The following is a 25,482-nucleotide window of genomic DNA, read 5'->3' as shown; positions in this document are numbered from 1 at the left end:
CACTTTAAATCTTTGTGTCAAACAGAAGATTAAATGAAAACACCTGCACTGATTTTTTTTTTTTTTGTTGTTGTTGTGAAAAATGGCACATTAAAATGGATCTATTATGCTTTTTCTTGTTACAGTTTTAGAGGCTTTCATTAAATATGGTGAAAGATTTAAAAAAAAAAAAAGTAAGGTTAGTACATGTGCGACTAATTCCTTTTAACCAAATGCTCAGGTTTAAGAGTTTTTCTTGTTTTTGTTTTGTTTTTTTTAACACTGGTTGATGTCAGAGAAAACAGATATTCCTAATATGGTCATCTAACAGAAGCTCCTCCCACCTGTTAAAATCTGTGAGAGGCAACCAATCACCAATCAATATCAGCCTTAAAACAACTTGATTCAGACAGTGGATGAACTGAGGGGCTGCACCAAGGCCTAGCATAAAGTTTTTAACGTTTATTTTGAACTGCGAATCATACAAATCTATTCTAGTGGAGTCCAAGAATAACATTGTGAAGCTGGAAATGAGTGTAACTGGTCCCCTTTAAGATATAATATTTTCACTGAAGCCACAATAAATTGTTGTTTCACTTTATCAATGACAGAGCTGGTAATATTCATATATTTAAACTTTTATTATGAATGACACAACCTATGACTATCATTTGGTATGTACCTTATTCCATCATTGTGATCGGTTTTATTCATATTGTAAATTTACTGTTATATTACTTTTACATTTGTTGCATTAAGGCATAAAACCAAGTCTGATTGTTTTCAAAATGAAAATAGTAAAAAACATGAAATCTGATTCATGCAGCTCAGTAACAAAGATATGGCCCGTGCAGGGTACTCTCACTTAGGCCTGTGGCAAGGCCATAAATATACAATCCTAAAAGGGATGCACTCTAAAATGCTTGAAAGCAATATGTAGTTCTTTGCTTTAACATTTGTAAAAAACAAAAAACTGATCCAAAAAACAACGCAAATATAGAAAACATTAAGTTACCAAGTACAGCACCACGGTTTCATAACATCAACATTTACATATTAAAGTCGTTACCTTTGATTGCTACTGAGAAGCATGCAACACTGTGCCTTCATGATATTGCCCCATTCTCCTTTTCCAAGCAGCATTAAATACCCAAATTACTGTTGCTCCTTCGAGAAGATTTACACTGATCTATTTTTGTGGTCAGCTATGGAAAGCTGCCTAGTTAGCAAACTCTACACAGAGATATAGAAATAGATATATAGAGAGATATGCACAAGTTGTACTGCAACGTTTGGATTCTTAAGAAAGAGCAGAATTTGAATTTTATGTATGGTTTATGTATTATGCACATGCCTCTATGTTCACGTCATGTGATGAGAAATGTATTTTAAGCACAATGGAAACTCCGTGTTATGAACTGTGACATACTGTGCTATTCATAATAAATATTTTATACATGCTGCACGCTGTCAGATCTCTTCAGGCAATGGTTCACGGGTGTCTTTCGTGTTGTTGCGTTATGGCTCCTCTGTTAACGATTAGGACGCGTCTCTAAGAAGGTGTAACTCAGCAGGTGTATTCTGCTGCTGATCTTCTTATGTCAGATAAGCCTCACACTTTTGTGCTAATTTAAGAGGATTCTTCACTGCCCCCACTGATCCTCCTTAGTGCCACAGATGTGATTATCCCAATGAAAGACATCAACTAATGGAAACACCTGAGCCTTATCAGAACAGCAGAGTCCAGATTACAATGTACTTCTGTTACTTAAGGGCAAACAAGCTTGTGTCATACAAGTGTTTAAACACCAAATTGCAGACCAGTGCAGGTTAAGCAATTTAAACTTTGGGGACAGTCAGTTGCTGTGGCATGATCATGCGAAACTCAGGACCCTGAGGCAAGGTAATAGCTTTCAGTTATGACACATCTGACTAAAAATTCATTAATTCCTAACCTAATCTTCTTGAATCCGTACCCCGAAGCTGTTTACTTTCATTATTGTGCACTGTGAATAGCAAGAAGCCCAGACTGTTTTGCCACATTGCATGAAAAGCACAGATTACTTAAGTACTTAAACATAAAGTTTAAAAAATGTTGACAAACCCCTGAAATGTAAAGAGCAGATGCAAATCCCTTGGAGTTGGTAGCCTTGGTTGCCAAAAACTGTGCTGTGGCTCACTGGTCAAACTTTAAAATGTAAAATTTACTCTTAATAAATTACATGTTCCAGGCTTTCATAACCGATTAATGTGAAGATTTCTTTCTCTTCTACCAACGTGGCTGAATAATGAGGTAAATTAATCTCAATTTCTGTTGAATGTCTTATGGTTATTTGATTAGTTTTCATGAATTTTCACATTCAACTCTCCACAGTTTGGTTTGCCATGCGACAAAAAATTTTCAACCTCTCTTTAAGGATCAGTCTGGAAAACAAAAGGTAACAAACAGTTTCAGTAGAGCTGATCTCGCCAATTATTACACTGATATGTCATATACTATCACTTTTGTCAAAACCTTTTTCAAAATTTCACCAAAGAGCCACAGTGGTGGACTGATTGTAATCGATGTACTCAATCACTGTCCTAAAATATGTAGTAAACACTAATCTGCTGTTACAAGAACATTTAATAATGTATTTTAAAAAATATTAGTAAATAACTAGGCCCAACGGGACACAGTGGGTGACTCAGAAAAACATTAAGAAGATAAATTGTTTTATGTTTTGGCACGTTCAGATGTTTCTTTCTTTTGGCAACTAGCTTTACACACCACATTTTGCATTCATTATAGTCATCAACCTTAGAATAAAGCTGTTTTAAAATCATTTTTGCATGATGATTTATGGAAGGCTTAAAGAGTTCCTCTGTCTAGAATATGAAAATTTAAAGCCTGTAATATACTGGCAAAAAGCTCTCAGAAGAGCTGACATTTTTAATGGATTAAAATAGAAGCTGAGGCAGAAGTAGTAGGTGCTGGCACCCAAAAAATATCTGGCTACAACACAGTATTCAAAAAGTGTCAGCTTCTCTAATGAAATACTAAGTCATTACATTTTTTTCCACCACTCATTATGATGTCAGTTAAATTCACAATCTCCCCTCCATATAATGAAAAAACTTAATAGATATTAGCCATCAAACACATGTCAAAAAGACATATGTTTGGAGCAATGCCTCAGTGACTCTCTGTGCCTGAAAATGATTTCCCTATCGTTATTACTGAAGAGGTTTCAGAGATCCCTCTCATCCTCTGTGTCATTTCTTCACTTGCTTTTAAAAAAATGGGGCAATTGTGCAGGAGTAAAAATTCACCATCAGCGTCATTAGTTACACCTTGCTAGTTCCTCATCGGACTCCCTTTTGCCTTTTTCAGAACTGCCTTAATAAAACGAGGTGCTGGAAACAGTCATCAGAGATTGTTGAAGAGAGAAGTTGAAGATTTGTCATCTTCGCATCCATGTTGTGACTCTCCCATTCCACCACATCCCAAAGGCGCTCTATTGGATTGAGATCTGGTGACTCTGGAGGCCATTTGAGTACATTGAACCTATTGCCAGGTTGGAGAAACCAGTTTGAGATAATCTAACCTTTATGACAGGGTGCATTAAGGGGCCCAAATTATGCTTTTCAAACCATTACACCACCACCACTGGCCTGAACTGCTAATAAGTGCAGGATGGATTCATGCTTTCATGTCATTTATTTCAAATTTTGACTTAACCATACAAATGTGACAGCAGAAATCAAGACTCACCAGAGCAAGCAAGATTGTTCTAACCTCCTATTGACCTGTGTGAATTGTGATGCCTCAGTTTCCATTTTTAGCCGATAGGAGCTGCACCTGGTGTGGTATTCCACTGCTGTAACCCATCTGCGCTGACGTGGTGTGCACTCAGAGATGCTCTTCTGCGTGACTTAGTTATTTGAGTTACTGTTGCCTTTCCATCAATTCAAAGTAGTTAGCTATTTCCTTTGACTTCTGGGATCAATGAGGCATTTCTCCCAGTGAACTGCTGCTCACTGGGTAATTTCTCTTTTTTGGACCACTCACTGTAAACCTTAGAGACAGTTTTTTTGGGAAAATCCCAGTAGATCAACAGTTTCTGAAATACCCTGATGAGCCTGTCTGGCATCAACAACCATGCTATGTCCAAAGTCGCTTAAATCACCTTTTTTCCCACCATGTCTACATGCTAAAATGCAATGAGTTCCTGCCATGTGATTAGCTAATTAGATATTTGCATTACGACCCTTAGAAATGTCGAACAACACTGATTAACACGGAGTGTATATAAGGCTATATTATATTTATTCTTAATATGCACAGTATAATACCTGGTTTTGAAGTAAATGGAGTGAATATTGAGTAATATACATTGACATTTAATCTGGCAGTGTAACTTTGAACATACAATTCGAAAGTGCCTTAAATACCCCCCCCCCCCACACACACACACACACACACAACAACAACAACATCTATCAGCTCTAATGCACATTATTCAGCAGTGTCACTCTCACATGTGTAATCAGCCTATGACTTGCAAAACCCCCTTGAAACAAAAGCTTTACAGTAAAGCACAAATGGATTGGACTCCTCTGCTGTTTCATAACCCTCAGTGTTAATCACATTGCTTTGACTGAGCAGGCACATTCTGACAGTCCTTGATGACCAAGTACTTGACAGATTTGGACAGATGGCAGATGAGTTTTGCAACAAAATGAGATTTTACTTTTGTCTAAATTTAGTTGTTATGTTGACATTTTGGAAATGAAAGGTGATTTAGTGTGTAACAACAAATAAGCCAAAAACAGCTTGTCATTTATTACATCCCAGATGTAATAAACTGATAATCAACAGGATTAGTGTTTTCAATCAAAGGCTGCAGTTGGATATGCTTTTTTTGTCAACCGTCTACATCTGATTGTTTTTTGTGGAGAGCTACAGGAAGACGGTACTTTCTTCAGCTTCCTGCAACTCCAAGCAATACCTTGTCAAAGTCATATAACCAAGAGAGAGATTCAGAGTCCACATTTTCTTTTACAGTTTCTTAGAATAGCAGTGATTTCATCTAGCTTACTGCCTCAGAGCTGCTATTACAGACTGCCCTAAATTTTCAGCAATTTTATTACAGTTTGGGTGCACTTACATTTCACCCAAAGTTCAGAAAACTTTCTCTGTAAGTATCAGCTTACAGACAAATTTTGTGCAGACTTGCGGGTTTTGGAAAGTGGCTGCTCAGCTGTACTTCAGCCAGGTTTGGACAGGTTGTGTGGCTATGAGCCAGGTCCACCACAGTGAGACTCTGGCTGGTGAGAGCAAGGCAGTGGAGTCAGCAGGTTGTTGTATCTGTCCAGTAGCAGGGATTCTCAGTCACTGCTCTTAAGTCAAGGTGACTCACGGTGGGTGAGGAGTCCACTCAAGTCCAATCTGAGCATAGCAGTAGAGGAAAGCTAGCATTGGTGGGGCCATGGTAGACCAGCCTGAAACAAAAAGAAAGCAAATATATTTGCATGTTTTTCGATTTACAAACTATCTGGATAATGCAGTCTATGTGTTGTTGTCAGTTATTTAATTATGAATGAAGCTTAAACGCAGCTTAAAAGTATATGCTAAGTGAGTAGGTTTGCTCATTTCCCTGTGCCATACTGCATCATGTTACGTTTTTTCCCTCCTTTTTCTATATTTAGCTGTTTCTCCGAGGGTCGTGCAGGCAGGTAAGGACAGCTGTCTGCACCTCCTCCCCAACTGGCCTGCCTCCAGATTATCTCAGTAACCTGCACCTGCACCCACAATGCTTTTCAATGGTCTATTCTTTTCTATTCATGCCAAAATCTAATTCACGCACACACTGGCTGCTTTATGCACAGCTGTACTGTCAGTTTTCTGTCTGCGTAAAAAAAAGGTTACATGAGCTGAGGCCAGAAAAGCTTTATTATGATGCAAAATATTTTAATGGCGCACGGAGGATAAGTTTTGTGTTGTGTAGTATGCATAGTGCGTTTCTGTCTGATTGCAACCATCTTTAAGAAAAGCCTTGATGTTTTAGTAAATATGAACTAATTATTAATCACATTGGGTATAACCATTTTCACATAAGCTATCATTATATGAAGCCTTTCTCACCTGTTTATTCATTATTTAAAGCCCTCTAGCCTACATGTACATTATGAGCCAAGACACCCCAGTGTTTTGCCTTTGCAGGTATCTGCATTTCATTAACACCCTCAGTGTGAAATATGTTCTCCAGCCAGTTATCCAATCTTTAATGTGGCCAACAACTAACATAGTAGAAAGGCAAAGTTGAAAGAAACACTACTAGCCAAATATAACTTCAGAAATATGTTGGAACTGATTGTATTTTTTAAAAATGTATTCGGTGCTTTCGTTTCTTCTTGATTATTCGCAATGTTTTTTGCAGGCAACTAAAATCTAAAAACAAAATAAAACCAACTGATGACCAGAACAACTTTTCAGATAAAAGAAGAAACTTAAAAATTGTAGGTTATCTCTTTTTTTCACCTCTTTGTTTATATAATATCACTAGAAAGGGAGAAGCAGAGGAAAATGTGATTGTTTTCCTACCACTGACAGTCACTCAGTCATTTTTCTATGGACTCTGTCCCATTTCCTATCAGTGGATTATGGATTCACCCAGCTAACAAAGCTAACTAGCCATTGCTAGCTTAGCAACTCTATCCGGTTGTTAAGTGATGACGTGACGAATCCTACTTCCGGGCCTAAAGTAGTCTGTTTAATATGGCTTTTGTGTTGTTAACATGTTTAATGTTTTGTATTTTCTTCTATTTAATCTCAAAAAGCTCCTAAAACAGTCAGTGATCACTGTGGACCTCCCTTGGCTTTTATTACCGCTAATCATTTATTTAAGCTCAGTTTTTAAAACCTTAGGATGTAACTACAACCCATCCCATGCAGCAGTATATGAATGACTAACCTCATACACTCAACAAAAATATAAACGCAACACCTTTGTTACTGCTCCCATTCCCCATGGGATGGACGTAGAGACCTAAAATCCATTCCAGATACACAATATAACCATCCCTCCCAAACAGTGGTCACAAATCAGTCCAAATGTGTGGTAGTGGGCACATCTGCTATATTGAGATAATCCATCCCACCTCACAGGTGTGCCACATCAGGATGCTGATCTGACATCATGAGTAGTGCACAGGTGTACCTCAGACTGCCCACAACAAAAGGCCACCCTGGAATGTGCAGTTTTTTGCGCTATTGGGGGTCTGGGGACCCAGAACCGGTCAGTATCTGGTGTGACCACCATTTGCCTCATGCAGTGCAACACATCGTCGCATGGAGTCTATCAGATTGTCAATTGTGGCCTGTGGAATGTTGGTCCACTCCACTTCAATGGCTGTGCGAGGTTGTTGGATATTCGTGGGAACTGGTACACGCTGTCGTATACGCCGGTCAAGCACATCCCGAACATGCTCAATGTGTGACATGTCCGGTGAGTATGCTGGCCATGCAAGAACTGGGACATTCTCAGCTGCCATCTGCCCTGAACAATGTGAACCATGATTCATCCGTGAAGCGCACACCTCTCCAACGTGCCAGACGCCATCGAATGTGAGCATTTGCCCACACAAGTCTGTTACGGCGACGAGCTGGAGTCAGGTCAAGACCCCGATGAGGATGACGGGCATGCAGTTGAGCGTCCCTGAGACGGTTTCTGACAGTTTGTGCAGAAATTGTTTGGTTGTGCAAACCAATTGTTCCAGCAGCTGTCTGGGTGGCTGGTCTCAGACGATCTTGGAGGTGAACCAGCTGGATGTGGAGGTCCTGGGCTGGTGTGGTTACACAAGATTGCAACCATCTTTAAGAAAAGCCTTGATGTTTTAGTAAATATGAACTAATTATTAATCACATTGGGTATAACCATTTTCACATAAGCTATCATTATATGAAGCCTTTCTCACCTGTTTATTCATTATTTAAAGCCCTCTAGCCTACATGTACATTATGAGCCAAGACACCCCAGTGTTTTGCCTTTGCAGGTATCTGCATTTCATTAACACCCTCAGTGTGAAATATGTTCTCCAGCCAGTTATCCAATCTTTAATGTGGCCAACAACTAACATAGTAGAAAGGCAAAGTTGAAAGAAACACTACTAGCCAAATATAACTTCAGAAATATGTTGGAACTGATTGTATTTTTTAAAAATGTATTCGGTGCTTTCGTTTCTTCTTGATTATTCGCAATGTTTTTTGCAGGCAACTAAAATCTAAAAACAAAATAAAACCAACTGATGAACAGAACAACTTTTCAGATAAAAGAAGAAACTTAAAAATTGTAGGTTAGCTCTTTTTTTCACCTCTTTGTTTATATAATATCACTAGAAAGGGAGAAGTAGAGGAAAATGTGATTGTTTTCCTACCACTGACAGTCACTCAGTCATTTTTCTATGGACTCTGTCCCATTTCCTATCAGTGGATTATGGATTCACCCAGCTAACAAAGCTAACTAGCCATTGCTAGCTTAGCAACTCTATCCGGTTGTTAAGTGATGACGTGACGAATCCTACTTCCGGGCCTAAAGTAGTCTGTTTAATATGGCTTTTGTGTTGTTAACATGTTTAATGTTTTGTATTTTCTTCTATTTAATCTCAAAAAGCTCCTAAAACAGTCAGTGATCACTGTGGACCTCCCTTGGCTTTTATTACCGCTAATCATTTATTTAAGCTCAGTTTTTAAAACCTTAGGATGTAACTACAACCCATCCCATGCAGCAGTATATGAATGACTAACCTCATACACTCAACAAAAATATAAACGCAACACCTTTGTTACTGCTCCCATTCCCCATGGGATGGACGTAGAGACCTAAAATCCATTCCAGATACACAATATAACCATCCCTCCCAAACAGTGGTCACAAATCAGTCCAAATGTGTGGTAGTGGGCACATCTGCTATATTGAGATAATCCATCCCACCTCACAGGTGTGCCACATCAGGATGCTGATCTGACATCATGAGTAGTGCACAGGTGTACCTCAGACTGCCCACAACAAAAGGCCACCCTGGAATGTGCAGTTTTTTGCGCTATTGGGGGTCTGGGGACCCAGAACCGGTCAGTATCTGGTGTGACCACCATTTGCCTCATGCAGTGCAACACATCGTCGCATGGAGTCTATCAGATTGTCAATTGTGGCCTGTGGAATGTTGGTCCACTCCACTTCAATGGCTGTGCGAGGTTGTTGGATATTCGTGGGAACTGGTACACGCTGTCGTATACGCCGGTCAAGCACATCCCGAACATGCTCAATGTGTGACATGTCCGGTGAGTATGCTGGCCATGCAAGAACTGGGACATTCTCAGCTGCCATCTGCCCTGAACAATGTGAACCATGATTCATCCGTGAAGCGCACACCTCTCCAACGTGCCAGACGCCATCGAATGTGAGCATTTGCCCACACAAGTCTGTTACGGCGACGAGCTGGAGTCAGGTCAAGACCCCGATGAGGATGACGGGCATGCAGTTGAGCGTCCCTGAGACGGTTTCTGACAGTTTGTGCAGAAATTGTTTGGTTGTGCAAACCAATTGTTCCAGCAGCTGTCTGGGTGGCTGGTCTCAGACGATCTTGGAGGTGAACCAGCTGGATGTGGAGGTCCTGGGCTGGTGTGGTTACACGAGGTCTGCGGTTGTGAGGCCGGTTGGATGTGCTGCCATATTCTCTGAAACGCCTGTGGAGACGGCTTATGGTTGAGAAATGAACATTCAATGCACGGGCGACAGATCTGGTTGACATTCCTGCTGTCAGCATGCCAATTGCACGCTCCCTCATTGCTTGTGGCATCTGTGGCATTTTGCTGTGAGACAAAACTGCACATTCCAGGGTGGCCTTTTGTTGTGGGCAGTCTGAGGTACACCTGTGCACTACTCATGATGTCAGATCAGCATCCTGATGTGGCACACCTGTGAGGTGGGATGGATTATCTCAATATAGCAGATGTGCCCACTACCACACATTTGGACTGATTTGTGACCACTGTTTGGGAGGGATGGTTATATTGTGTATCTGGAATGAATTTTAGGTCTCTACGTCCATCCCATGGGGAATGGGAGCAGTAACAAAGGTGTTGCGTTTATATTTTTGTTGAGTGTATGTGGATGGATTATCTCAGTTGTTCTCCTGGCTGAAGTTTGGTCCTTTTACAGCATCCTGCCATGCGATTACATTTGTTCCTGACCACCGAGAACACTCACGTTAACTTTTATCGAGTGGAAAAAAAGTTAGCTTGTTTATATTATGCTAACATAGCTGTGTCGCTAGCGGTCACGTAGCACATCATTATATACCAGATAGCCAAACTTCAGTAACCCTACAAACGTCACTGCTGTTTAGTTTTCTGTCTTCATTTATGTTGGAAGTGATAACAGAGCTGTACGTTTTAATTTGTTTCCAAAACCCCGTAGTCAGAACATGCTATATTGTATTTAGATAGAAGCTAGCGAGCTAACTTCCTGCTAACTTCTAACTCCGTTAAATGTCATAAATTCCGTTTTCATGGATGCCTGGATGTTAAACTCAATTGTTACACCTGGTAGAGCAGAACGCTGATCATTTTATTGAAGATGAAAGACTTTAGACAGTTTTTCCAACTCTCAATAATGCCATAGTGATCATTTGATATATGGACCTGCAGCGGAGTTTAGGTCCAGACACGGCTAGTGACGTCAGACTTAGCAACCGGATAGTCTTATCCCAATCACAGTGATGACTGCTTTAAAATAAACAAAGAAAAGAAAGTCAAATCAGATAAGGGTTCCACCTATATTTTATACACAAGATGTGTTTAGTGCTACTTACTGAATGTTAGCATGCTTGCACACTAAAAAACTAGCTTCTGAAACACTAATACTATGGCTTAACAGTGTAGTGGTTAACAACCTGGCCTAACACACAAAAGATTTCTGCTTCAAGCTTTGGAGGAGATATAAATCCTTGGAAGGGTTGAAATAAGAAGGACAGCTGGTGTAAAAGTCTATGGTAAAATGAAATGCGGGGAGTCATCTGCTAAGCCGACCACAGTGGGTAGCGCCGCATGTTTGCTTTGGCAGGATTTTTATGTTGGATGTCCCTCCTGACGCAACCCCAGAAGGGACTTGTGTTTCTTCCCAGAAAGTACCATTATTATTTAGACAAAAAAAGAATGTGCTAAAATTGGGAACAACACACGTTTGTTGCCTAAAGTAAATATATAGCAATTCTACCAATGTTAGGTAAATGTTCTAAGGGGAAATATTGCCATTTTTAGGATTTCATGTGCCTTAAATTGAGCTTTAAGGAATCTTTGCAGTTAAAAATGAAACACAAAAAGTACTCCTTGGGTAACAGTGAAGATGTCATCAGCACATTTGTGCATGCAATAAACAAACAAAAAAAACCCCCCACACATAACAGTGCAGTGGTACTTTTTGCTGTGTTTGTGTGCTCTTGAATTAAAACTTGGTCTGTCTCTTAGTTGTAACTTTAGAGTACATGGGGGCTTTCAGGTGCAAGACTCAAGGGGACACTGTTAACACAAACAACTTAAGTGTCACGGTCCGCTGTGACAGACCGTGTGGAGAGTGCGTGGAGGACTCAGGTGCGGACACGAGTGACACGGGAGTAAACTTTAAACAAAGCGAGCCTTTTATTGTGGCTGGTAACGCAAGAGAAACAAACAAGAATAAGGGCAGCTCAAAAGCAATAACTAAACAGAAACCTAAACTGGGAATGAACTAAGGTAAGGCTATGAATACAACAGACCGGGCATGGAAACATGGAGGGTGGGAACACAGACGACGCGACACAGACTGCATGAAACACAGAGACTAAAAACACATGAGGGATGATCAGGGGAAGTGGATGCACACGGGGAACACAGGTGACACTGATAATCATAACAAGACACGGCAGGAGTGAACGTAACACTGATGGGAGATGGGCAAAGTAAAACAGGAAGTACACAGAGGTTCAAACAGGAGGAGAGAGAGCACGGGGAGAATGCAGACATAACGGGCTGGGGAAAAACATAGAATAAAACACAAAGAGAGACGAGGGCTCATAAATACACAGAGGGGCACACAGGGGGTAAGAGTCACGAAGGGAAAACACATAAGGAACAACGTAACAGATCAACCCAGGAAGCATGGCCTAAATAAAGAACAAAATACAAAAATACATGAAAACTAAGAATACTGGGCCCACATGGCCCAGGACCATGACATCAAGACACACAGTGTGTTCAGAAAATTGTTTGTTGTACATTTTGCCAGAAAGGTCAGGGAGCAATTACACTACTGCCTGCACCACTCACAATCCCAGACACTCATGTTAATGAAACCACAGCTCCCTCTCTGCAGTTTCCTGTGAGGACACACGCAGACACAAGTAACTGCCTCAGGCGTTTCTGCTGGAACCATTATATCTCAATTTAAAGTGCAAAAACACATGTAATCAGTGAAAGAACCGAGCTTATTAAGTGATTTGTTAAATCATGTATTTCTAATTTTCCAGTCTTTTTTTTTTTTTAGCATTTCAATGATCTTAATAAATCCCCATAAAAGCAAACTGAGATTCTTAGCTATTGCGCAGCTCTTGCTCTGAATAATTCACAACTGAAATGGTATTTTCAAACACCGTGCACTTATTTTTAGGTTCCTCTTAACTTATTTACACCGAGACTACAGTCTTGTGAGCACGAAGGAGGTCAGGAGTGCTAGAGGAGGTGTAAAGTTATGCACCATTTGCTGCCTCCAACAAAATTTTACTGTAACATTGAAGCTTAAGTGGTGACTGGAAAATACCCTGTCAGACTGCTTAGGTTTGACTTTAAGATCCCACAGACTGTGGTATAAACAGAAATGCTAAAATAATAAATAGTAATAAAGAAAAGTAATAAAGAAGTGCTTCAGTTTGTGGATTTACACTCACTGCACAACATGAACTAAAATCAGCATGAAATAGAAAGACGGTCTTTTGCCCTTTATCTGTTACCTGAGTTTACCTCTTGCCATGGCATTCGTGGGTGATATTACACAACCTTTAAATCTAACAGTAAACCACTCACATCAATACTAGTGATCTTCACATCAATATATATGTATTTTTTAAATGAATGAAAACAACAATCTGTCTTTTTTTTTTTTTAAAACGTCCCTGGCACTACATAGATCAGCTTAGTAACAACTTTCATCTCTTCAAGTTCCTTTTAAAATCCTATTTTAAACAGCAGGCAACTGTTTTCAGCTCTCATGAGCACAGTGTAAACCATAGTTTCAGCACCAAACATAAGCACACTGGCACAGTCTGGGACTCGCTGGTAAATGCATTTAGCAGCTAAAGATTCACTTATTTCCCTCAGGAGTTAGTAGAGTCAAAGAAAGAGCTGGAAAGAAAGAAAAAGAGATAATGAAGCAATTAAGCAGCTGTTTCCTAACATCCAACACTTGTACAAACTTTACAGGGTAGAAATGTTGTTGTTGTTGTAGTACAGCTTCCACTGCTGCTCATAAGTGGATAAATGTCATGTTTTGGTTCAAGCTATTGCTTGTTTTATTTTGTAATCACTGCTTCTTGTCTGTTTTACTTCCTGCGGTAATTTTATTTCTATTTGCCACTGCCTTATTAGTTTTTCTTGTGTCATCTTCCACACCTGTTCCCCGTTTCTCTCCCGTGTTAAATCAGCGACTCACCCAACAGTTTTTATATAGATACACTTGTCAGTTTCCACAGATCTCTGCCAGATTGTCTTATTCCTTCTTATCTTTTTGTGTTTGTCTCCTTTGTGACTGACAATTGGATTTAGTGTTTGCCTGCTCTTCTTCTGGATCCTTTGCAGGGCTGCTTGCTTTACTGTCTTTGACCTCTGCCGGCTTTGAATAAAAATTTACATTTTGGACTTTTAATCAGCCTCTATGTTTGCCACATTTTAGCGATATAAATGAGTAAACTCATATTCAACTCAATTAAAATTCCACATTAAAGTTTTGGTTAATATACAATATTGATGATGTGACATTCCACTGATGGGCTTTTTTGTACCGACTGTGCTCCCAGCCCAGCAGCGAGTGCAGCTCAGACTGCTTATCGTAACTAGACAGGCTTCAAGAGGCGCTGCCATCTTTCTTTAGGTATCCAATGAGCCAAAAAAAGAGACACTGGGAGAAAAATAGGTCCTGGCACAACCACATAAGCAGATGTCTCTTTATTCGCCTGTGCAGATTAATTAAATTAGAAAAACTGTTAAATACACAAACCTACAGAGAAGCAAAATTTTTAATGATTTCTTATATTTTATTTCCGATTTTATTTTCTAGTACATACTGGCTGGCTTCGCTCTGTTGCTTTAGGAAAAACAATATTTAGCTGCTTTCACCGCTGAGGGCAAACATGTGATGACCTACAATGCAACTCAGCTGTCAAATTAAAAGGAGCACATGGCTGATAATCCACACAGGAGATATGTACAAATGCCAGCTGAAACAATCCTGCAAAATAAAGCCACACGCAATTCCCACTGAGTGAATGTTGTGGAAAGCAATTTACCGTGAATGAAGACACGCTTCCAGAAGATTCTGCCAACATGTATTCCCCCAAGGAACACCAGATTAGAAAGGATGAGCATAGCAGTGGAGAAGGCAAAGACAAGGGCGATGCATCGCCTTTTCATCGCCGCAGAGAAATTCTGCTCCTGGGAAATCAGAAAAATAAATACTAAGAGGCGAACCACAAGACATTTCTATTGTACATGGCAGAAGGAACAGAGAGGCACCTGGCACAAATGAACTGTGTGACCATAAACTAGGTGGATTTCACGGTGTGCCATCAGATATGAGCACTATATTGAGAACATGAACCATCTCCCAAGGCTATGGCCAAAGAAGCAATTGGGAACAGGCTTTTACTAACATGAATATTTGAGGTTAAGTGTACTTCCCCATTAGATGTGACAAGATCCAGCCAGTTTGTCTCCAGTCTGTAATTAGTGTACCCTCTCTAGGCATCATCTCTCACTAAATAACATAATATGACCTCTTTATTTCTGACTGCAGGAGAGATTTTTATTACATCCACACATCTTAAATGAAAGACTTAGTAGGTAATTTAAACCTCCTAATGTTTTAGCACCGTCAATGGATTTCAAACTTACAACTACGGAGTGAATAAAGGTCGAGGCAAAGAGAGACTTCAGAGAATTTTCCACCAGAACTCCAGCCCAATTCATCAGGGCCCAGTACTGTAAGAAGTCATGTCCACCGTGCCAGAGGCAGACGAATCCGAACGCAACACCAGTGGAAAACATTTTGCAAAGAGGACCATGGCGTGAACCTCCCAGTGGAACATAGATGTATCTGAAACACGAGTACATGTCATAAAAATAACAGCAATCCAGTGTCAACAGAATGAATAAAAAAGGGGATTCTAACCTGTGTAAAGACTAACCACTGCAAAACATTGCAAGTGTAAAAATGGCACCACAATGCATTTTGGATTAATCAGAACCAGAAAAAACTGCGTGGTCATGCTGATTTTACTTTTAAACATGGCTTTGACGTCTAGTTGCAAAAATAGAGGCAAACCAGAGAATATCAATCAACCTATTAACAACTCTGGAGGAGGGTTAATGTTTTTAAGTGTTTTTTTATGATTCACACACATTTAACCCACTGTCAAACGTACAAATTCTGTATTATTCAACACTTTAGCGCACTTTTGCTCCTGGTTCTGACTTAAGTATATCAGTTAATAAACTGTGAGGATACACAGTTAAATAAAAGAGCGACAATTCTCATGAGGTAATTCATCAAACAGTAAAGCTATAGCACAGCTCCTGCAGTTCATTTTTGTGGTTTAGATTAGATTACGTTCCATGTGGTATAAAAATAGCACCTCATGTGATAACACACTCGATGTGAATAGCGTCCAGTCGTTATCAAATGCAGAGCATGTTGTGAAGAAAAATTGCCTCAGATACTGCGAGAACCTTGTCTGTCCCAGAGGTACTGACAAGAGTCTGAACATGCTATATCACTCCAACACACTTAACAAACAAATCATTGTGTGCAGTGTTGCTGAGCTGGGAACTCATTATCTCAGCCACCCTGTGGCTAATCAATGTTCCTGAAAGATGAGCCAGCATTTTCTAAGCCTGAAATAGAGTGGCCAGCTCGGCCATATTGAGGATGAAAGTAGGTGCGAAAACAGATGGAAAGGTACCAGATTGTCAGAGCCAGAGGAAACTGAATACCTAAACATGCAGAGTATCTATCCATCTAATACATTCATTTGGATGTAGATGGATTCTAAACAGATGTTTTTCAAAATATGATAATATCATGCTGTACATTAATCTCTGATTAATCAATGTGTTATGTAACACCTGATTAATCCAAGCAGGTGGTGCAGACTACAACATGCTCACAGGTTTTATCGACTGTCATTAGGAATTAAAGAGTGTAGTATATATTGTTGTTGTTGTGTAGGCATGCAGCTTACTTAATCGGTTTTGCTTTAAATCCACTAAAAACCGAAGTTAATTTCTAACCTTGCACCATACCCAACCTATTCCCCCACTTACATATTTGCAACCAATATTTACTAAGGTGTGAGATCAAATGCTTCTGCTCGTGTGTAGCTGCAATAATTCAATCAATAACCCAGTGAGAGCTCTTTTGTTGGGCAATAACTAAATGCGAGTGAAATGGAGAACCTGAGAGACGGTGGCACACAGACAGGAAAAGCGCAATGGAATGGCGAAGAATGAGCCACTTAGCTGCCCAGGGAGAAGGGGTGTCAGTGAGTCATGTAGAGTACATCATTTAACACCTACGCACTCATCTAACGCTCTTCAGACAATTTCAACTGAATTTCAGAACTGCATTAAAACCTCTTTAAAAGCACTTTTGCAAGAAGGAACGTCGGGGGCATTGTGTCATGGGTATCATTTTGCATCTGCGGTAGGATAATTGCAACTGATGCCATTAGGCAGGAGAAAACAATTTCCAATGGGCACAAATTAAAATGGAAACTTGCATTTGCAATTTAAATTCTGGGATCTCTAGCAAATTAATTGGAGCCATTTTAAATCTCTAATATGCATTCTTTCATAAAAGTAGATGTACACATGCACCGTCATACTGTACCCGTCACACAACTGAGAAAAAAATAAAACCCTAATTAGCAAATAATAACCAAGAAAGGGGAACATTTCCACTGTGTTTTCTGACAACCATGCAACTGTAGCGTTGCCTTAATGTAGCAACCTGCCTCCACCAAGCAAACCATAAACTCCCAATAGGCTGCATTCAGCCAAGTGTGCATCATTAAAAGCGAACAAACCAATAATGTGTGTTGTCCAAAGTACAAGTGTGCAAATTACAAATGCACATATTAAACAAGGAGGCATTTCTCCAGGGTGCACGGGCAGCGCCACAATAGAGGAACTGTTCACCAACAACATGCAACCTCATAATCATGAGAAAGCCTACATGCAAATGCAGCATCCTTATCCATTGTGATGAAAAATGTGGGCAGGCAGCAGGAGAATGACATGTTTTTTTTAAGGTTATTCAGCTGACAGGTTCAATGCCCCACAGGAAATAAGCTCTTTAACTGCATAATAGATAACAGATGCGATACAAAAGTATTCCAAATATTAGATAAGACAGACATAGATAAAGACAGACAAATAAATGGATGCAGATAGGCAGATATTCTTGAGGCATTACTTGATTAGGATGACATTTCTCATTTTAAGTATGCATTAACATTGGAATTAGTCAGTCCATCGCTGAAGTGCCTCTTACCTGATGAGCCATCGATACAGCCCCTCATCAAAGTGCCTAAGAGTGAAAAAAATACATTGAGTCACAAATTTACATAATAATAATATATCATTGAGTAAGAACCAGCTGAGCACTGGGCTTCATATAAACTGAGACCTGCGCAATAAGTATGTTTACACATTTGTGTTTATGTGCTTCCTCTTTGTCATTAAGAAGATTAGATTTGGCTCAGTCTATAACTGGAATTGTTTCATCAGCAATGTTGATGGATAGCTTTATGCAATCCATCAGTGAATTCGACCAGCGCACACACACAGGCTCGATTGGAGTGCATCAGTGTCAGCACACTGGTCCGTTTATCCTACAGCTGTTTTTTTTTCTCGTTTTTTTACTGTAATACCAACACACAGCCTTCTAGCTCAGCTTTTTGTACTCTAAATATGGGGAATTTCTCACTGTTAATTACATTTGGGAACAAGACTGATTGTACTGGGAGAAAGTGACAAACTGCTGGGATACTCTGGTAATTTATAACCAGGATCTAAACCCAATTTGAGTCGCTCCTTTTGTTGCAGATGGCAATATGTTCAAGGTTTGCACTTAATGGTATGTTTGTTCTGTTTAAAAACTGCCCACTGCTATAATAAGCTGCTAGTTTATACGGCAAGCTAAAATGGTCCTGCAGTAAAGCGTCCCTTGATGCAGGATATAAGCTCTTGTAGAGAGATGTTAATTCAACTTCATTGTGATGATGATTATTACTTTTGAGGATTTATTTTTAAGATATGAAGAGTTGTTTCAACTGTCTACCCTTAACCTTAAACCATAAAAAGGAAGTAAAACCTGCCATCATCATACACATGAAACCTGTATGATTCATAAAGGTGAATCATTTAAGAGCTAAACAACAAATAACTGCACTGTATAAGCTTGTAATAGATAAGATGAAATGAATGTATATTTTGCACTATATAAATACATAAAGAGATTTTCTGAAGTGGCAAAGTCTAAATACTAACAGCACAATAGCACAAATGTTCATCCTTATTTATATACTTATACACAGTGTGTTATTGTTTTTGTTAATGAAATACCTGCTGAATAAGATTCCTTGTCCCTTGTAACAAGCGTTTTCCTTTGCATGTTCATTAACTTGAGCAATTGTGACCCCTTCAGTATAAACTAGGAATAGATCTATTAGACTAGTTTCCATTTTAATTGAAAAAATAAGTGAAAAGACAAGTTATTATTATTTTTTCCGCTCATTGTGACAGAAATAATTCAATACGAGCACATTTTAAACCACGAAACAGAAGAAAATCAAAGCATCTTTCCTGTTTCTTACAATTACACAGCACTGCGTAAAATAATAATAAACCAGAAATATCCAGGTTCCTTTAACTGACACACAAGTAAAACTCAATTATTAAAGCTTTTGGTTTTACTCTACAAGGTTTCAGTTTGTTTCATAATGTCCCTGCTGTCTAAGAAACACTGCAACAAACCTGCTGATTATGAATTAAAGAAAACAAATTGGCCTAAAAATAATAGCTTAACATGTGCTTATCATTATGATGAGTCTGAAAGAATGATCTTCAGGTGATCTTGTGTAGGATAACCTGTTGTTCTTACTATTAACAACATAAAATGAAACTATTTTCTGCGCCCACTTTGAAACTTGACAATAAATGACTTTGTTTTAATTTAAGGACATGAGGAAAGGTAGCTTTTCTAGTAAAGGGAATATTTAGCAAAGCTGAAAGACCAGTATAGTACTATGTTTGTTATTCTATCACTGTGGTTTCCCAGAATTGATTCCACTGTCTTACCTCCACATGCCTGTGAAACTGTACATGATGCTGACACAACGGGGAAGCTTGGGGGGAACCAGCTGATCCAAAGTAGCGAGCATGGATGGAAGGCCGAACAGTACCAGATACTTCACATAGAAGAACTGGACGACAGCTAGAGCAAGACCACCTGTGACAAAAATGAAAGTAGGTGGTGAAATCAAAAGTTCTTATTGTAAAAAAGTTCTATATAATCCTCAAACGTATGTTAGGCCAGTGTTATATTTATAGTAAAAACTCAAAAGATATATGGGAAAGGAGGATTAGATGTGATTTGTTTGGATTTCCACAGGTTTTCCAGTCATCTTATTGTCCAAAGGTCTTGATCTAAACTTCATTTCTTCCTTTCTTCACAATTCCATCAACTTTTTTGACAACACTGGCTGAAATGCAGCCCCAAACCATTACAGAGCCTCCACTTGTACCTCTCTCCTGACCTCCTCTCTACATATTTATAACGATTTAAACCAAAAATTTCAAATTTGGATTAATTACTCAATAAGATCTATAAGATAAGATCAGTGATTTCTAATAATAATGGATTGGATTTATATAGCGATTTTCAAGGCACCCAAAGCGCTTTACAATACCACTATTCATTCACTCTCACATTCACACACTGGTGGAGGCAAGCTACAGTTGTAGCCACAGCTGCCCTGGGGCAGACTGACAGAAGCGAGGCTGCCATATCGTGCCATCGGCCCCTCTGGCCAACACCAGTAGGCAAGTAGGGTAAAGTGTCTTGCCCAGGGACACAACGACCAGGACAGAGAGCCCAGGGATCGAACCGGTGACCTTCCGGTTACAGATGCGATTCCCAACCCCCTGAGCCACGGTCGCCCCATTTTAGTCCAGTTTTTGTATAATTTGGCATACATAATGGCCAACAAACAATACACAAACCAACTGCGGGTCCAGAAGCATCTCTTAGGTCCTTTGCTGGATTTTGTTTCCAATTTCTTAAGGATATGACCTTTTTGTTCATCTGCAGTATAGTGATTTTAGGTCACTTGTCCAATTTCTTCAAATTTTCAGATATGGCAATTGTCTAGCGAACAGCTTTTTAGGAATCTCCTTGTTGCAGAAATAATATTTTATGTGTGTCAAACTTGGCATTTTTCATATAGTGAACGAAGAAAATTGGAACAAATTATGTTTTTGCAACAGGCTAATAGTAACAAAGTATTTCAGACCTTCAGAAAGCCCCAAGACATTTGCTTTAAAATACCACTTACAAGAAAGTGTGGCTTCTTGGAAGCAAAATATAAAGAAATGAAGGATTAGATGGCACCAATTCGCTTGTGTCAATAAGCAAACTGTGCTCATATTGCAACAACACGACTGCCCAGACGTTTGTGGTATAAACCAGATGTAGTGCAGGTTTAACATATAACCAGTAACCTTGGATTACTCAAGTGTGGTTTTTTCTCTATTATATCATCTTCGACATAAGCTCATAATCCAAGAGGTGTTTTAAAATTCATGTTACCAATTTTTGCTTAACATTCAAAAAATTTATGAAAGACATTTTAGACAACCACCTGCATAAACTGTATATCTGACTCTATGTGCATGTCAGAGACCAGCTCTGCTAATTTAGAGTGGGCTTATATTTAATTTAAGTGCAAATAAACTATTATATCAAAAACAAACAAATACACACATATATGAGAACGTTTTAAAACTTACATAATCCTGTGGTGGTAGCATGTAGTAGGTAAATGTAAAGTTTAAATTTTAAGAAAGCTGTGCTGTTGGTGGAAAAAAACAGAGTATCAAGACTTGCCTAAGGCCCAAGGAGGAAGAATTTCTATGTAGGTCTCATTAGACTGGATGGAGTGCATGTACATGACGTGGATCATGTATTCTGCAATACACCACCACAAAATGATCCGTCCTAATCTGAGCACCAAGTAACTAAGGGCAGATTCATCCCTGTTACTTTCCTCCGCAGACTTCTGCATCTGTTAGTGGAGCAAGAGAGCATGTTATTAAGGACTGCCAGGTGAATCTTCATTCACACAGCCCCACCCAAAAAAAATCTCAGGGTTGTAGTAAAAGAGGCAACACATAATGTAAGGATAAGTACAAAACTACGACAAAAAAGATAAGCTGATTAAAAAAATAAGTGAACATGTGATGTTACTGCTCTTTTGTACTGTAAAAGGGAGATCTGCTCTCAGGAGCACCAATCAGCTTCAGTCTCTTGCAGATAAAAAAAAAACAAAGAGGAAAATTTGATACTCAGTTTAATCTAGAAGAATGCTTTGATGTCTCTTACCTGCTCAATGTAGTTTTTGTAGGTTATAATGGGTCCATTATAGAAAAAAGGATGATAGAAGGTATACGAAAACAGCCAGCAAAGCTGCACAATACTGCATTGGTCTTCAGGGCTCCAGCAGTGCTCCAGGCTGAAGCTGATGAAGCGCAGACCACAAACAGCAACACTGAAGAGCAGCAGATAGTGCTCCTCATCACTCTCATACCAGCCTCTCTGTGTAATACAGTGGGAAGGCCAATTACATATGACGCATTCCATCAAAATCATTGCATTAGTAGTAACAGCACTAAGATAGACACTAAATATATATTCTATTTATTTATACAGTATAAGTGGACTATAGTGAAATGGTTAAGTAACATTAAAAATGAATCTAAATGTTTGCATTTTATCTGAAATTATTTCTATTTATCATTTATCATGTAGGAAATTGATCTGTTAGATAAATATACTCAAAATAAATTTACCCTAACCATGTGATCTGGATATTCTGTAGAAAGGAGGCAAGTGACCAAATGGTTCCCTTAGTATTTTGCGCCCTCTTGTGTTCTTGGCAAATATGACATCTAGTAACAATCACAAGGATAAAGGAAGTTTTCAAATTGTAACTGGATATCATGCTGCTACAGAATAACAAAAGGTTTTTACAAAAAAACTAGTTTAACATTATTATTTATATATTTTATAAAGCCCTGTCATGGGCTGGTAAACTGTCCAGCATATACCCTGCCTTTTGCCCCATGACAGCTGGGACAGCAGTTAAAAAATATTTTTTTCATGTTTTAAAGGACATATAATCTCCTGGAAATAAGAACTGCTGTGTTTTTACCATCTTACAATGATCTCTTCATATCTACAGATGGATTAGTCTGCCACTGTTTCTACAGTGGGACACAGTAGAAACGGATGGGACAAAAAAAAACACTCACTGGCAGATATCACTAAATCCTACACAAGCCCCTTGTGTAGGATTTAGTGGCTTTGTGTTTGTCTGCGAATACCAATGTAGAAATAAAACAGTTTTTGCAGAACAGTCTGTGGTTTGTTGTTGATGCAGTCAAAGTTACTATTTTTGTGTTAGTTTTTGAACTAGGTGTTGCTTTGTAGGTGTTCTGAACACCTACAAGCATACAGGAAAAGATTTATTGTAGGAGTTAAAGCCAAGTCAACCCACCTGGATGTCTTGAAGTTCGTTGATATGAGGTGTGTAGAGCAGCAGCAGGTTACATGCCCACGACAGAGCGGGCTTTCGCAGCTGGGCCATAGAAAAGGACAAGCCCAGATGTACCAGCAGCACACTCACACCTTTAATCCCCAAAACACTGCTGGCTGCTAAGAAGCCATATATCGCAAGTGCTGGCACTCTAAGCTGATGGAAAAACACATAAAAATGTGTGGGATTAAACTGTTTGCCACCTATATTATATTTAAAGATTACTGTAGCAACAGCTTCATACCTTGGGGTAAAAGATGCTGGTTAATCTTGATAAGACAGCATGACCAATCAGAGTCCACAGTAAAGAGTGCTTAGCCCAGTCAGTCCAAAAATTCCACTCAAAATCTAAAGGGTCCTGATAACAAAACAATGCACTTATAACACCTGAAACCTGTTCAAAAGCAGCTTTAAACAATGCAAATCTGTTAAGGTATTTTATTTCTATGCATCGATTAAATTAAAATTATTACTTTGTTATTCTAAATTTAAAATTAACTGGAAATTACCACAAACCTTTAGTACACTATAAGTCTTAAAATCTAGTCTGTTGGTTCAGACATGGCTTTCTATCAATTCAGCACTGAACTTACCCTTTTAAAACCTTTAACAAGGCCCTTTTCCAACTGGAATTCTCTCTCTAATCCCACTTCATACTCTGGGCCAAAAACAGGATATAACAGCTTTATTTATTTATTTTTTCTCATTTTATCTAACTAAGATTTCAGTAGTCATATTTCTACTATACCTTTGCTGAACCTGTGAAGTTGATAGAAAGAGTAGAGATGAGAGCCCAAGGAAAGCACCCAATAGACAAGGACCTCTGTCCTTGGCAAGGGAGCCAACTGGGCTTTAGATATGGATCCCATCAATGAAAGTCAATCCGCTATCGTATACCTAAAAAAAATTAAAATGACCACAGACCAAGATTACACTCAGCATAATTCCTAGTAGAGTTATGTTTGGAAACTATCTGCTGTAGTTCTGACTCACTTCATGTGCTAAAAAAAATTAATAATTTAGAAAAAAACTCTTGCTTTCACATGTTATAAATAGTTAAACAATGCAGTAGTGCTTATACAAGTCTATTTTACCAATTTAATGCAGGAAACCACGAAAAATGGCAACAAGACACTGTAAATAGTTCAGTAGTGATACTTCTTAGTGATTCTCATAATCAATACACTGTTTGGGTGTGCATATACAACACAAAGAGAAGATAACAAGAAGACTACAAAGGTGGGAGAACTTTCTTTAGTTTACTTTTAAAACTGATTTTCACACATAACCTATATTAAATGCACACTTCAATATACCCTGAGATGTATCCTTTAGTTGAAACACAGCAGAAGCTTGTGTGGAGGGAAATTACGTGTTTTTTGTTTTTTCTTTCATTCTACTGACTGAAGGACGCACAGCGACGGCAGTGCTTGTCAGTGCTAATCTGTTGGCTAGCACTGCCGTCGCTAGGTAACACTGTCCAGAGGTTGCTGGCCATGACGTATCGACCCTCTCAGCTGCCTAAACAAGTTAACCTTACTCTATACCAGAAACCGTCTCGGTATTTCAACTTAAAAAGAGCCCACTGACATAAAGTCGGTGCATGTATGTTTCAACATGCAAATTTGGGCATTAATTTGCGAGGTTTCCTGGGAAATTCCGTAAGCCATCCCACCAAAATACATATTTAGCTAAGCTAGCTCATCGGTTGAAGACTTCGTAATGTTACCTAGTAACACTGGGCTGGTGTCCATTGCGTTGTTGTAGATTGCAGACTTTACTGTATAATAGTGCTTGGACAGTAGATTCCCCCGGTATCCAACATTCAAAGGTATGGCATTCTTCTTTTTGCTTTTCCTTGGCTAGAACTTTTTGGAACATGACTGCCCCCAATTGTGCGGGAGTTGCTTAGCTGGAGAAGTACTATTAATAGAAACGTACTTTAGTCGTGATTTCATTTTTAGTGTTGGAAGTTCAGCCGAACTCATAGCAGTTACTCACGATTTCTTATTTTGTTTTTACTTTAAGCTACCAGGTATTTGCCAGACTTTCGGGAATTTTCAGATAATACTGTAGACATCAGTGTGTATGTGTTTTTTTTGTTGTTGTTGTTTATATTACTCTCCATTTCTTGAATGAAAAATTAGAAGAGTAATTAAATACAGAACTGTTAAACTGCGTAAACTAGCTTAAATGTCCCAGTTCCCATTAATGTTTCAGCACACATGACATTTGCCAAGTGAGTACACAATATGACATGGGCATGATAAGGATGATCTTTTTTTGTTTTGTTCACTTCTTCTTCTCCCCCCCGACATCCAAATAGTTAATAACATTTCTGAA

The 25,482-nt window shown here is 39.0% G+C and overlaps 1 protein-coding gene across 2 annotated transcripts; it reads right to left on the bottom strand.

Annotated features, from left to right (window-relative positions):
• Positions 1 to 52: 52 nt before the first annotated feature.
• On the bottom strand, positions 53 to 25,478 carry hhat (hedgehog acyltransferase). 2 transcript variants are annotated; one of them, XM_026190880.1, is made up of 12 exons: positions 24,456 to 25,478; positions 23,888 to 24,036; positions 23,733 to 23,797; positions 23,384 to 23,497; positions 23,101 to 23,295; positions 21,927 to 22,139; positions 21,432 to 21,609; positions 19,625 to 19,775; positions 17,817 to 17,852; positions 15,161 to 15,362; positions 14,557 to 14,701; positions 53 to 5,463 (listed from the first exon to the last, which is right to left on the bottom strand). In XM_026190880.1, the coding sequence occupies exons 2-12, from the start codon at positions 24,006 to 24,008 to the stop codon at positions 5,378 to 5,380; spliced, it is 1,506 nt and encodes a 501-aa protein (XP_026046665.1). In that variant the 5' UTR covers positions 24,009 to 24,036; positions 24,456 to 25,478; the 3' UTR covers positions 53 to 5,377. The 2 variants fall into 2 exon arrangements, with proteins under 2 accessions (XP_026046665.1, XP_026046664.1); XM_026190879.1 differs by having other exon boundaries at positions 24,869 to 25,478.
• Positions 25,479 to 25,482: the final 4 nt, after the last annotated feature.

This window comes from Astatotilapia calliptera, chromosome 13 (assembly GCF_900246225.1).
Source record: "Astatotilapia calliptera chromosome 13, fAstCal1.2, whole genome shotgun sequence".
Taxonomy (NCBI): Eukaryota; Metazoa; Chordata; class Actinopteri; order Cichliformes; family Cichlidae; genus Astatotilapia; species Astatotilapia calliptera.
The sequence above is the reverse complement of the archived record's forward strand: the minus strand, read 5'-3'. Positions and strand labels throughout refer to the sequence as shown.

What these genes read in the sequence shown, in the direction of transcription:
- hhat (XM_026190880.1), bottom strand. Translation starts at nt 24,008, where the DNA reads ATGGGATCCATATCTAAAGCCCAGTTGGCTCCCTTGCCAAGGACAGAG. An exon ending in TTGTTAAAGGTTTTAAAAGG is followed by an intron (nt 23,498 to 23,732) that starts GTAAGTTCAGTG and finishes TTTTGTTATCAG; the next exon opens with GACCCTTTAGATTTTGAGTG. An exon ending in GAAGCGTGTCTTCATTCACG is followed by an intron (nt 5,464 to 14,556) that starts GTAAATTGCTTT and finishes TTTTTGTTTCAG; the next exon opens with GCTGGTCTACCATGGCCCCA.